Raw genomic sequence first — 14184 nt, forward strand, 5'->3', positions numbered from 1 at the left:
ATGTCACCACAGTAGGACAAACCGACAGACAAGTTTGTCCTGCTGTTGCAGACCTCTCGTATCCCCCCCACCTGGGTCAATGTGGCTGACTGTTCCTCTGTCTGGCTTCCTGTCTTTTAATCCTCTTTCTCCTGCTCTTTTCCATATATCATCCATTTTCATGATTTTGGTTAGGTCTGGACCAGGTATTTTTTGGTAATATTAATACGTCAGAATACCATCTTTATTACTGATAAAGAGGTTATTTATTAACATGACTTGACTCTGCTTCTAAGTGGGCTTATAATGTTGTTTTGTGCCATCAATTGATGCCAACTCATAGCAACAGTATGGAACAGAGTAGAACTGTCCCAAAGGATTTCCTCGACTGTCATCTTTATGGGGGCGCTCTGTTAACATAGTGCTTAAGGCATTTGACTTCTAATCAGAAGGCTGGCGGTTCAAACTGACCAGCCATTCCTTGGAAGGAAGATTGGGTGATCTACTTCCGCAGAGATAACACCTCAGAAACCCAAGGAGGGGTCACTGTGAGTCAGAAGTGACTCAACGGTGGTGAGTTTGATTTTGCTTTTTAATCTTTATGGAAGTCAAATGCCACATCTTTCTCCTACAGAGTGGCTGGTGGCTTTGAACCACAGACCTTTTGGTTAGTAGTAAGTGCTTTAAGCGTTTAAGCATTTTACTACCATGGCTCTTGGGCTCATAATACCTCCTTTTACTGGAGTTTTCTGGATCAATAACTTTGAAGATAGTATTTCTATCTGTTGGCTAATACTTCAATTTGGAAGTTCTGTTATCACTACAGATCTAATATATGTCTAAAATCAATTTGTTGATCGGCCAATATTTCCAATATTTTGAGGCATTATTATGCTTAACACTTGAAGCCTTTCACTTCTCTCTCTTGGCTAGTTTGCCCAGTTAGTTTTCCATCCAGTTTTTATTTATCAACTTAGTTTATTTTTCACTGCAGTAATTACAGAACTTTCTTAATGGGTCTCTCATTTTCATTCTAACATGCAACTGATACCTGATTAATTTTTTTTTGTAAAATACTGCTTTGGTCATATTACTTGTTGTTGTTGTTATGTGCCGTCGAGTCAGCCCTGACTCATAGCGACCCCTCCTTGGGTTTCCGAGGCAGTATCACTACGGAAGTAGGATTGCCCAACCTTCCTTCCGAGGAGTGGCTGGTGGGTTTGAACCGCCAGCCTTCTGGTTAGCAGTCAACTGTTTTAGCCACTATGCTACCAGAGCTCCTAAGGAATGTATCTACCTAATGGAAATGTTTATTAGCTCATATGCCTGTCTTTTCTTTGGCTGAAAGCCACAGGAGTGGGTTCAGTTCTAGACCTGAAGGGCAGCTAGGGGCCATAGTCTCAGAACCAGGGTGTATCAGACTGGCAAACCTGGTGTTCTCCACCCCACCCCCCCCACACACACCTTTTTTGCTTGTTTCTTTTTTTCTTTTTTTTTTTTATGATTTTAAAAAAATCCACGTTGTTCTTCCAGTCTATCCAGGATCTCCTACAGAGATCCCCCTCTGAGTGGTTGACAGTGGTAGCTGCAACTCCAGCCATTTGGAATAGTTTCTCTTCTATTATTCAGATTATTGAAGAACTACCTTTCCTAGCTTCAAGTAAATTTTTTCTTCCTCTTCATTCCTACGTTATTTGAAATGTTAGTAGTTCATTTGAAAGTTAATCAGGTACTTTTAGTAATTTCTTTTATTGGTAAGGAAAGATGTTTGAGTCATCATTTAAATTTTTTATTTGATTTCTGTATAGAGGCCAAGATAGATTCCAGTTTGATTGCAGTTCACTGCAAAATAGAAACATATACTTTAATTTCTCTTGAATAGATTTTATGACTAAATTGAATAAGAATTATTGATAAGGTTATTTCACATACTAGTAAGGAGCTCTGGTGACATAGTGCCGAAGACATTTGACGGCTAACCAGGAGGTTTGCAGTTCAAACCCACCAGCCACTCCATGGAAGGAAGAGTGGCCAATCTACTTGTGTAAAAATTTACTACTTTGGAAACTCAAAGGGGGTTGCTATGAGTCAGAATCGACCAGATGGCAATGAGTTTGGTTTGAAAGAAGAAACATCCTTATGTGGAAATAAGATTTGATATTCTTTATTTTTCTGACTCTATAATTCTAAAATGAAAAATTAGAGGTCAGAATATTTTAGTAAGTAAGTGGATTTTTGTGTAATGAAATTGCTATGTATTTGATTATGGCTCAATTTTGGCCCTGGTATAAGTACATTGAGCTTATTTTCAATTTTTAAACTTTAATTGAAAAATATAATGCCAACAGAAAATTGGTAATATTCTAGGGTCAGGAAAGTCTCTTGAGTAGGAAGGAAATTCTAAGTCATCATTTAGTTGTGAATATTATCACTGCATGTGCTTATTTTGTATTTCAAATATAGTAGTTAACATCGCCTTGTGTTCTTGAATGCTGTGACTTTGTATATTTTCTTTGCATTTATCACTAAAAAAAAAAATATATCTATATATATATATATTTCTATATATCTATCTATATATATATATATATATGTTGTTGTTGTTATGTGCCGTCGAGTCATACCTGACTCATAGCGACCCCTCCTTGGGTTTCCGAGGCAGTATCACTACGGAAGTAGGGTTGCCCAACCTTCCTTCTGAGGAGTGGCTGGTGGGTTTGAACCACCAGTCGTCTGGTTAGCAGGCAAGTGTCTTAGCCACTATGCTACCAGAGCTCCCATATATATATATAGTTCTTTTAATTTTATGTTTTTATTTACTTGCGAAAAATGGACCAAAATTCAGTCTATTGGTGCTTTTTTGTGTGTGTTCTCATCATAAAAGAGTTTCTGTTGAAAGTTAGTCTTGGCAGTCATTGTTTTCTAAATCTTAGCTGTGTAAAATAATTTTAGTTTCAGCAGTTTCGTGAGGAGATGGAGGAAGAGAGAGCTCGTTTGAAGCAGGAAAATGGTATACTTAGAGATGCTGTCAGCAACACTACAAACCAACTGGAAAGCAAGTATGTTTCCAAATGCTTTATTTCATTTGAATGGCAGAGTATTTTTTTGGATCATCATCGTGGTGTTTACTAGTAATTTATTAGACATTTGTTTCTCAAGTGAGTCAGTTTTCAAAAACAATTCTCTTTTACTATGTAAAGAACTAATTCAGCTAAATTGCTTTTTATGATAAATACTAGCAACAACAATGGAACGGTCTGTAAATTTATAGGAGACTAAATTTACAAGTTTTATACTATCCCCTTAAGTAGTCTCAAACTTCATTGTTCTAAAATGAATGATACTTATTTAGCTGGTATGATAGTTAAAAAAATAAATAAATAAAAATAATAATTCCTGATTTCTATCCTTAAAAGGTTAATGATTCATTGACTGTAAGGTGGAGCCCAGGAATCTGCATATTAAGACAAATTCCTTGTTAATAGTAACATAGGTGGCTCTGGGCCATACTTTGAGAAAGACTAGTATATATACACAGAGTAAGAAAGCCCTCTGACCAGTTGATTTTAATTGGTTTTCAGAAGACCACTTTGAGAGTGATGCTTTATATATTCATGCTTATGAACTCTGGTCATTCATTTTTCTTGTTATTTTATACTGGTTTTAGAATTTGTACATTTGTCACTAGAATGAGACTATTCAGGAATTATAGTCACTGAGCTTGATCTATTTTTAGTTTTTTATTAGTGTTTCTTTTCAGTAGCTATAAGTGAAATTAGTAGCTCAGAAAAACTAATACAAAATAAATTTTATTTATTCCTTAGTTGTGTTTTTAATAATGGAAGATTCTTAATCCAGTTACTGTTTTTAGGCAGTCCGCTGAACTAAATAAACTGCGCCAGGATTATGCTAGATTGGTGAATGAGCTTACTGAGAAAACAGGAAAGCTACAACAAGAGGAGGTCCAAAAGAAGAATGCAGAGCAAGCAGTTACTCAGTTGAAGGTGATTTATACCTACTTTTATTTTTTTCATGAATAGTGTAGATATTTAGTTCAACAACCTAAATAGGTTTGGGAAATGTACTTGGAGCCTAATTGGTAGTTATAGTTGACTCATAACGACTTTGGGTCCTTGGGTTTCTGAAGTGGTATCACTATGGAAGTATATTGCACAGTCTTCCTTCTGAGGAGTGGCTGGTGGGTTTGAACCACCAGCCTTCTGGTTACCAGTCAAATGCCTTAGGCATTATGCCACCAGAGCTCCCAAATGTGTATATAGGTTTGGGAAATGTACTTTGAAGCTGATTGGTACTTGTAGTCCAGGTACTCTGCCTACATGGATGCCTGTGTCCTGGTGAAACAATTGAGTATAGGCTTGAATTTGAAGTTAAAGACTGTTCGAAGATAGGAAAAATGAAATTGGCTAATTGACAGGTCTGAATAGTAGAATTTTATATAAATGGGGGTCAAGGTCTACATGTGTAATACATAAATCTTATATAGACATTATTGTTAAAATCTCTTAGATCATTCCTACCTTTGGATTTTTCAGTGAGTCTTTTTTTCTACTTGATCTTTCCTTTGCTTGAGCATAAGATGAAGAAGTGCTGAGGTTGCTCAGGCTGACTTTGGGAAGAGCATATTTCTTTCATTTATGTGTACTCTAGAGTGTATGTATAGTAAATGGAATGCTTAGAAGAATTATCTGTTCCTTTTTTTTTAATTGGGGAAAGGGTTTGTTGGAACTGTAGTTCAGTTTGTATAAGTTAAATGCAACTTCTATGTGTTAGACAGATTCCTACCTAGACCATTGATAGAGTTGTATCTTGATATCAGTTCCACAGTAAAACTGTCTGCTGTCGAGTTGATTCCAACTCACAGTAATCTTTCTCCAACAGAGCAGCTGGTGAATTCAAACCTCAAACTATTAGGTTAGCAGTCGAGTGCATTAACCACTGCTTCACCAGGGTTCTTTTAGGAGTTTAATGGGCTTTGAGAATAACTGAATGTAGAAAATAGTGTGGGTAATTTCATGGATCTCTGTGGGGGATCGATATAATTATCATTTATTTTATTTCATGTTGATCTTGCTGTTGGATTTATTGCTGGCATTTCTAGATATGGAAGTCTTTTTTCCACAGATATGGATAAATGAAGGTAAAAATTATAGTCATAATAGAAGTGTTGTCGTGTAAATACATGTACCTTACAAAATGAATTTTAAGTACAGTGGTTAAAGCACCCAGTTGGAAACAAAGGTTGGTGGTCTGAACCCACCAGCTGCTACCATGGGAGAAAGATGTAGCAGTCTGCTTCTGTAAAGTCGTACAGCCTTGGAAGCTGTGAGGCAATTCTCCTCTGTCCTTTATGGTCCATTGAGTTGGAATCAACTTGATAGCAGTGGGGTGTGGTGGCGTAGTGCCTAAGGCATTTGTCTGCTAACTAGAGGGTTGGCCATTCAAACCATCAGCCACTCCTCAGAAGGAAGACTGGGCAAGCTACTTCTGTAGAGATACTGCCTCGGAAACCCAAGTATGGGTTGCTGTGAGTTATAATTGACCCTATGGCAATTGAGTTTTTTTTTTCTGAGACTTAGCAATAAAGTTACCATTCATTCTTCTGGAATGTTTATCAGCTGAAGGAACACTATTGAAAACAGGTCATAGCTAAGTGGTTTGGATAAAGATGAGTAGTAGCTTATCTTGATTCAATAGCGAAAAATTGAGTTTTTGAAATAATCACGTTAGTAAATCCTGTAGAATGGCTATGGCTGATAATTAAATGACTTCAGACTGAGCATGTCTGCCTATCTTATTAAAATATAGGAAACTAGTTGCAATAAGCAATTTTATGACGTAATGGTAAACATAAAGGCTACATTATTTTTAAAGCAATTGTTGAATCCTTGTCTTGTGCTTATTTGTCCTTTCTTCTTAAATGTAAAGGTTCAGCTCCAGGAAGCTGAGAGAAGATGGGAAGAAGTCCAGAGCTATATCAGGAAGAGAACAGCAGAACATGAGGCAGCACAGCAAGGTAATGGGAAGAGGTATTCATGTATGTTTTGTACAGACATACTTGATTTTATTGTTCTTTGCTTTATTACTTTTTGCGGATAATGTCCATTTTTCCAACAATATGTGCTCACTTCATACTGCTGTGGTGCGTTTTGGTAGTTCTCAAATTTTGAAACTTTTTCATAATGTTATTGCACACTTAATAGACTACAGTATAGTGTAAATGTAACTTTTATTGAAGCAGCAAACAAAACAATTTCCCTTCCTGCCTAAAATGTGAATTAGAATTCATGATAAAGAATTTTAAGAAAGGTTTCAACAGGGGGACTATGATTTCTGACTGACCCCATTCAAACTTAGAATGCTATGTGAAGTTGAATGGTCTAGTTTTGGGGTGGGGTGGCCCTCAGAAGGTAGCCTGGACATAGATTTGGTTAGGGCAGTCTGTCACAAGATAACTGTTGGCCCAGCACAGCACTCTGATCAGTTTTCTTGTATAGATTTATGGCTACATATAGTCCAAACCCAACCAGATTGGTTAAAGAGATGTAAGGAGGAACAGAGCTGACTCATGGTAGTTGTGGTGGTGGCCCCTAGGTACCCTCAGGGAAATAGGAAGCCAGAAGAAAAGAAACCTATTCTGACAGATCCAGAGTCATACATAGACCATCCACCACCCTACATAGCCCGTGCACCCTCTGCTCCGCCATGCCAAGCCAGTAGTAATAGAAAAGACCCCCTGGCCATTCAGGCTCCCCTAAGGGAGGTCCAGAGTCCACTAGTATATGATGTGGATGGGGAGCCACAGAGGGGAAAACCCACTTTAGTATACCAGCCCTTCACCACCACAGACCTACTCAACTGGAAAACACATAATCCCTCTGTTCTAGTTACCTAGTGCTGCTCTGACAAGAATATACCACAAATGGGATGACCTTAACAAACAGGAGTTTATTCTCTTATAGTTTAGAGGCTTTAAGTCTGAGTTCAAAGTGCCAGGCTGTAGGGGTTAGGTGAAAGCCCCTCATCTTTGGCCTTCAGCTCTACCTCTTGCTCACAGCCCACTGAAGCTGGAGGCTTTTCTTCACTGAGCTGCTGGCTGCTGAGGCTGACAAGCCCAAGGTTGACAAGTAAAAAGGCACAGTCCCGATGTTACCAAACAACACGGCAGGCCATTGATTCAAGTCCATTGAAAGTCCCAGGATCGGCAGAGCATGGCAGACTGCTGAACAACAATTTGGCTACATGCAGGGTTCAAGTGTGCCATAAGCTAGAGACCATTCCCAAAGCTGCTGCTTATATATGGGAAGCAGACCACAGTCCTAAAGCAGCTACTCAGCTGCCTGTGGTAGATCCCACCATGGGGCTGATTCCCAGTCTCATCATGGGGAATAACTATTACCAACTGCCTAGCCACTTAACCAGGCTGAGCCAAGTTGACACACAACCTTAACTACCACAATTCCACCCCTTGTCAACTTGGCATCTGTACAGATGTCCTTCACTGGGTGGCTCCAGTTCCCTAGTTCCTGTAAGTGTCACCCTCACTCGTTTGGTCTGGTCGGCCCCATTCTTCTCTCTCTTGGGCATGGTAGCGCTGCCCACTCATTCTGGGGCAGCGGCTATGACTCTGTCCCAGTAGCTCACATGAATGAGCAGCCCACACTCCAGAACCAAGTTGGTGAAGGTCTGGCTCTCTGAAACCTAGGGGGCTGTGATGGTTCCACCCCCAGAGGCTATGGTCCTACCCTTAAGGCTGAGGCATCCCTGCTTCCCATTTCCTTGGTCTCTCTGCTTCTGCCAGTTAATGCCTGAGGGCAACCGACTTTACCAGAAATGTTCCTGCCCAGAGGACACTTAGCTTTCTTGCTCCGTGGGCTGGCCAACCTGCTACTCCATCTCATGCCAATCTCGTCTACCAATTAATGCCCTAAGGCAACCAACTCCCCCAGGAAGCCGCCTATCCAGTGGCACCTGGCTTTCTTCGTGGGCTGATAAGCCTGTTGCTATTTAATGCTGGTCTCTCGGCTCTGCTACTGCCTTCTCTCATGCTGGTCTCTGTGCCAGTATCTCTCTGCCAGTCTCTTGGCTCTGCTGCTGCCATCTGTTATGCCACATGCCAGAGTCTCTCTGCCAGTGTCTCTGGTCAAGGATGCACTCCACTCCTGTTTGCACATTTTAGGTATCTGTCAGAGCAGCATCCCACTCCCAATACCATATTCTGTTCTGGTTACCTAGTGGTGCTCTGACAAGAATATACCACAAATGGGATGGCCTAACAAAGAGGAGTTTATTCTCTTACAGTTTGGAGGCTTTAAGTCCGAGTTCAAAGTTCTAGGCTCTAGGGGCTAGATGAAAGCCCCTCAGCCTTGGCCTTCAGCTCTGCCTCCTGCTCCCAGCCCACTGAAGCTGGAGGCTTTTCTTCACTGAGCTGTTGGCTGCTGAGGCTAACAAGCCCAAGGTTGACAAGTAAAAAGGCACAGTCCCGAAGTTGCCAAACCACATGGCAGACCATTGATTCAAGTTCATTGAAGGTCCCAGAATCGGCACAGCATGGCAGGCTGCTGAACTACATGCAGGGTTCAAATGTGCCATAAGCTAGAGACCATTCCCAAAGTTGCTGCTTATATATGGTAAGCAGACCACATCCCTAAAACAGCTACTCGGCTGCTTCTAGTAGAGCCCACCATGGAGCTGATTGCCAGTCTTGTTATGGGGAATAACTACCAAAAGCTTCCCCGTCACTCAACCAGGCCCAGCCAAGTTGACACACAGCCTTAACTACCACACCCTCTTCCACCGAGAAGCCTCAGGGCATGATCAACCTGTTAACAGTCAGTCATGCAGACCCATTGGCCCACCTGGCAGGACTGCCACCAACTTGTCATAACACTTTTCAGTTGTGAAGAAAGGAGGAGAATAACCCAAGGAGACCTTCAGTGGCTAGAGGTAATGCCCCTGAAACCGCAAAGGATGCCAAGAGGTAGGCAACCGAATGTTTTCCTGAGGAAGATCCTGGGTGGGACCCGAATGAAGGGTGGTTAGTAGATATCAAACTATACCAGACAGCTCTTATACAAGAACTGAAGGCTGGAAGCCATAAAGCTATCAACATGAGTAAAACTACAGAGGTTCTACAAACCCCTGAAGAAAGCCCCCCCAAATTCTATGAACAGCTGTGTGAGGCCTTGTGGACTTATACCCCATTTGACCAGGAAGGTGCCAGTGAATGGTCAACACCGCATTTGTAGCAGAGTGATATCAGAAGAAAGCTCCAGATAAAAGCGGGATTCCCAGGCATGAATATTAACCAACTTTTGGAAATTGCTACTAGAGTATTTATAAATTGGGACCAAGAAGCCAAACGAGTGAGCAGAAGATGTGAAAGAAAGCTGAAATTCTAGTTGCTGCCCTGGCTGAAAGAGAAGGGAAGAAAGGAGCTAAAACCTTGTCTCGGCATGCAGTAGTCAGCAGTCAAGCGGTCATTCGTCAGTCCAGCCCCTCCTTGGGATGGAACCAGTGTGCATATTGTGAGGGAGAGGGTCACTGGAAGAATGAATGTCCAGCCAAAAGGAAGGGGACTCCAGTTCAGACCTATGACATGTTACCTGATGGGGGGGGGTGATACAAACGACTCCCTCCTCAAACTGATACTGGAGTGATTGGCCTTGCTTCCTTCCAGGACCCCGAAGATGATGATTAGGGCCAACTGGGCTCCCATGCATGCTCCAGGGAGCCCACAGTCACAGTGAAAGTTGGCAATCAGAAAATCAGATTCCTGATTGACATGGGGGAAGAGCATTCAGTTATAACCTATCCAATAGCCCCAACTACTGACAGAGAAATCACAGTAGTAGGAGCTATGGGAAATAAGAAGTGATGGCTGTTTCTTTCTACATCGTGGTGCCATGTGGGAGGCCATTATGTTGACCATCAGTTCCTCTATATGCCAGCATGTCCGATCCCACTACTAGGAAGAGACCTTATGAATCTCAGGGCTCAAATCACCTTTAACCAAGATGGACAATTGGAACTAAAAATACCTCATCTAAAAGTGGAAAACCAGATGACCTGCATCTTACCTTAACAGTACCGCATGAAGAAGAGTGGAGGATCTTCAGTATGCCAGAAGCAGATCCAAACCAGGATCTGAACTTTGGGGAACCCCCTGGAGTCTGGGCAGAAGGAAACCCACTGGGTTTAGCCCAAAATATACCCCCCCATATTGGTTGAACTCAAGCCAAGGGCCACCCCAGTTAGGTTGAAACAATACCCTGTGCCCCAAAAGGCAGTTCTGGGGCTAAGGGATCACCTAACCAAATTCCTTAAGTACGGAACCCTGTGTCCCTGCCAGTTAGCATGGAATACTCCACTACTACTGGTGAAGAAACCCAACTTGGATGAGTATCACCTGGTACAGGACTTGTAGGTGTCAACTGGGTGGTAGCCACCATACACCCATCGGTACCGAACCCCTTTGTCCTGCTGGGACTAATACCAGCACAGGCAACTCACTTCACAGTTCTAGACCTAAAAGATGCTTTCTTCTGTCTCCAACTGGCTGAGACAAGCCAACCCATATTTGCTTTTCAATGGGAAGATGAAGCAGGACATAAACTTCAATACATGTGGACTCATCTTCCACAGAGATTCAAAAATGCTCCAGCATTATTTGGAGCCACCCTTGGACAGGATTTGCCATCATATCCAACTGAAACTGGCAAAAGAACACTCCTACAATACGTGAATGACCTGCTGCTCTGCATGGACTTGGAAACTGAATGCAGATGGGGGCTACATTGGACTTACTTAGACTCCTGTGGGAAGCTGGGATACTGAATATCACAGAAAAAAGCTCACATTTGTCAAGAATCTATAAAATATTTAGGCTTCCATATTACCCAGGGCCAATGAACCTTGGGGCAAGCACCAAAAGAGTCTGTCTGCTTGATTCCCACTCCTACTACCTGAAGAGAAGTGAGAGAGTTCCTGGGGGCAGCAGGATTCTGTTGCATCTGGATACCCAATTTTGCTATCATCAACTAAGCCTCTCTATGCAATCCTAAGAGGAGAAGCAACAGCTACAATAACCTGTGGTCCCAATTAACAGCAAGCATTCCAGGACATAAAGACTGCACTACTTTCAGCCCCAGGCCTGGGGCTGCCCAAGGCAGAAAAACGCTTTTGTTTATATGTATGTGAACAAAAAGGGTTTGCAGTAGGGGTCCTCACCCAGAGCCTAGGTTCCTGCTAATGGCCAGTAGCCTACCTATCCAAACAGTTGGACTCAGTTGCATTAGGCTGGCCTGCTTGCCTGAGAGCTATAGCAGCCACTGGTGGCAGAAGTGGATAAACTACCCATGGGACAGGAGTTACATGTTAAGGTGCCTCATGCAGTCCTCACCCTGATGGAGTGCAAAGGAAATGTTTGGTTCTCAGACAGCCGCATACAGAAATACCAGGGCCTACTATGTGAAAACATGAGAATCCATGTAGAAACTGTTCAAACCCTCAATCCAGTCTTACTCTTAATTGAAACAAAGGATGAAGTCTATAGCAGTCGACCTGACCTAAAGGACACTCCCCTCACCACCGCTGATACCACCTATTACATGGGTGGAAGCAGTTTCATTGAAAACAGCAAATGGAAAGCCGGGTATGCCATAGTAACCCTCACTCAGACCACTGAAGCTAAACCTCTTCCCCAGGGCACATCTGCTCAGAAAGCAGAATTGATTGCCCTGACCCGAGCTCTCCAACTAGCTGAAGGACTAGCAGCCAACATTTATACTGATTCCAGATATGCCTTTTGCACTCTTCATGTGCATGGGGCATTATGTAAAGAGAGGGGACTCCTAACTTCAGGAGGAAAGCAGTCAAATATGGGAATCAAATTCTCAAATTACTGGAGGCAGTATGGGCCCCAAAAAGACAGTAGCCATAATACACTGTCTGGGACATCAGAAAGGAAACTCAGAGGTGGCAAAAGGGAACTGTAGACTGGATGCTGAAGCTAAGCGAGCTGTGATGGAGGCCCCAGAAACATTAGAAACCCATATCTGTCCATTATTTCCTGTCCCCCTTTCTGAGTGGACCCCAAAGTATTCATTAGAGGAACAGGAATGGCTTTCCTTGGAAAAAGGAAAAGATATCCCGGGGGATGGAAAACAGTTGGAGAGAATCTTATTGTTATACCCTGGTCAGTGGGCTCACCATTTATACAAGACTTCCATGACAACACCCATCTGAGAAAAACCACAACCTGTGATATGTTAAAAAAAAAATATTTCTATATCCATAAATTACCAACTTTAACCCAACTAGCCATTGCCCGTTGCACCATCTACACAAAAAATAACCCGAAACAGGCACCTATGGTCCCCCACAAGTATAGGAAACTGAAATGGCTCCATTCCAGAATATCATGATTGACTTTACAGAATTACTTCGTTCAGGAGGATAGAAATACCTATTAGTCATGGTATGTACTTTCTCTGGTTGGGTAGAAACCTTTCCAACTAGAACAGAAAAAGCTCCAGAAGTTACCAAAACCTATTTAAAGAAATGGACTGCCTCTCACCATAAGCTCAGATAATGGCCCTGCCTTTGTAGCCAAAATAACCCAGGACTTATGCCGCATCCTGAAAATCACTTGGTAGTTGCATGCCGCTTATCGACCACAAAGCTCTGGGAAAGTGGAACACATGAATCAGGCCCTCAAGACCATGGTAGCAGAACTCTGCCAGGAAACACAGACAACCTGCATCCAGATGTTACCCATAGCACTGCTCAGAATGTGGTGCATTATAGGCCCACTTGTTGCAGTTAGGTAAATCTTTCCAATGAAGAAACTGCGGGATAGCGAAAGACTCCCCATAGGATTGAGCATTTCTGTACATCCTTTATACCAGGGGACCAAATGTGGGTAAAAGAGTGGGGGTCAGTTGAATTAAACCCCAAGTGGAGAGGGCCCTATATAATCATACTGTCCACTCCAACTGCTGGTAAAGTTGTAGGTGTCACACTGTGGATTCATCACTCCAGAATTAAAAGGGCCATACCTGATGACTCTGACGACTCCTGGGAAATTGAAAGCTACTCCCAGAACCCTCTGAAGGTGACCCTGCGATGTGAGAACCACAGATCTACAGTGCCCTGCTCTAGTTACTTCATGGGATGACTGGTCTACATACTGCCGAAGCCCAAGGACCTGCACTCAACACATGAAATGACTGTCCTGGGACTCATTACCCTATACCTTGAACTTTACTGCTTATATTCCCCCATACTTCGTTTCTACCTCTCCTGATCCTTGCACAAAGTGTATCAAAACAACCCACTCAGGGTCCAGGGTCACGAAAACCCTGATATGTCATTCATATTGCAATTATCAGGGAGCTATCTCCTCCTGCAGACATAACCAAACCACTTATTTATACTGCAAGATCATCAAGGTCTGTTATGACCCGCAACATAATCCAACTGAACATTGTCTGGAGATTAGGAGTTTTATCTCAACTGGACAACTAATTAATAAGTCTCTGGTCTCCTCCCAGACTTCTCCAGTCTCAATAATATTTGATGCCTATAAGGTAGTCAGCCTCAATACCTGCCCTTGAAGCACCTGTGACAGTTTGGACTGGGTTAGATATTATATGCACCAGGACAAGTATTTGTGTCTTAGGAGTAACTATAATACTCAGAGGTATTGGAAATACCCTCGGAAGGGGGGAATGTCAGGTCCAAGACTATAATTATTGCCCTTACTGGTCTTGTGTAAGCTGGGTCACATGGCATACCCCTGGGAAAACCGCTTTCCTCTCAAAAGGTGTAACTAGCTCAGACTGCTCACAGAGCAATTGTAATCCAGTCAGCCTCACCATTTACAATCCTAAAGAATGATTTAAGGATGGACCTAGTGTAATGGGACTCCAGCTAACTGAGACCGGGTCCAACACAGGTACTATTCTGACAATTAACCTGATTACTTACACTCATCAAACACAAATTCATCACCTGTTCCATTCATTTTATGAGGAGATAAGCCAGAATTTACAAGAGCATCTGACAAACCAGGTACCCCCAGCTGTCTGTAACTTTTTCCTGGAATAAACAGAAACCATAGAAAATAAAAAAAACTAAAAATAAAAAACTGTTATGTATGTGGAGGAACTAACATGGGAGACCAGT

At 42.2% G+C, this 14184-nt stretch overlaps 1 protein-coding gene across 1 annotated transcript in view; it reads left to right on the forward strand.

The window, feature by feature from the left end:
• The window catches only part of KTN1 (kinectin 1), a 143428-nt gene that overhangs the window by 41968 nt on the left and 87276 nt on the right, over positions 1-14184 (forward strand). Inside the window, exons 7-9 of the mRNA XM_007948366.2 lie at positions 2932-3038; positions 3851-3983; positions 5926-6013. Of these exons, the coding sequence (XP_007946557.1) occupies positions 2932-3038; positions 3851-3983; positions 5926-6013 (328 nt within the window). The remainder of the gene's footprint in view (positions 1-2931; positions 3039-3850; positions 3984-5925; positions 6014-14184) is intronic.

The sequence above is a fragment of the Orycteropus afer genome, unplaced genomic scaffold, assembly GCF_000298275.1.
Source record: "Orycteropus afer afer isolate SDZICR_OR568_19922 unplaced genomic scaffold, OryAfe1.0 scaffold00214, whole genome shotgun sequence".
In the NCBI taxonomy this organism is placed as follows: Eukaryota; Metazoa; Chordata; class Mammalia; order Tubulidentata; family Orycteropodidae; genus Orycteropus; species Orycteropus afer.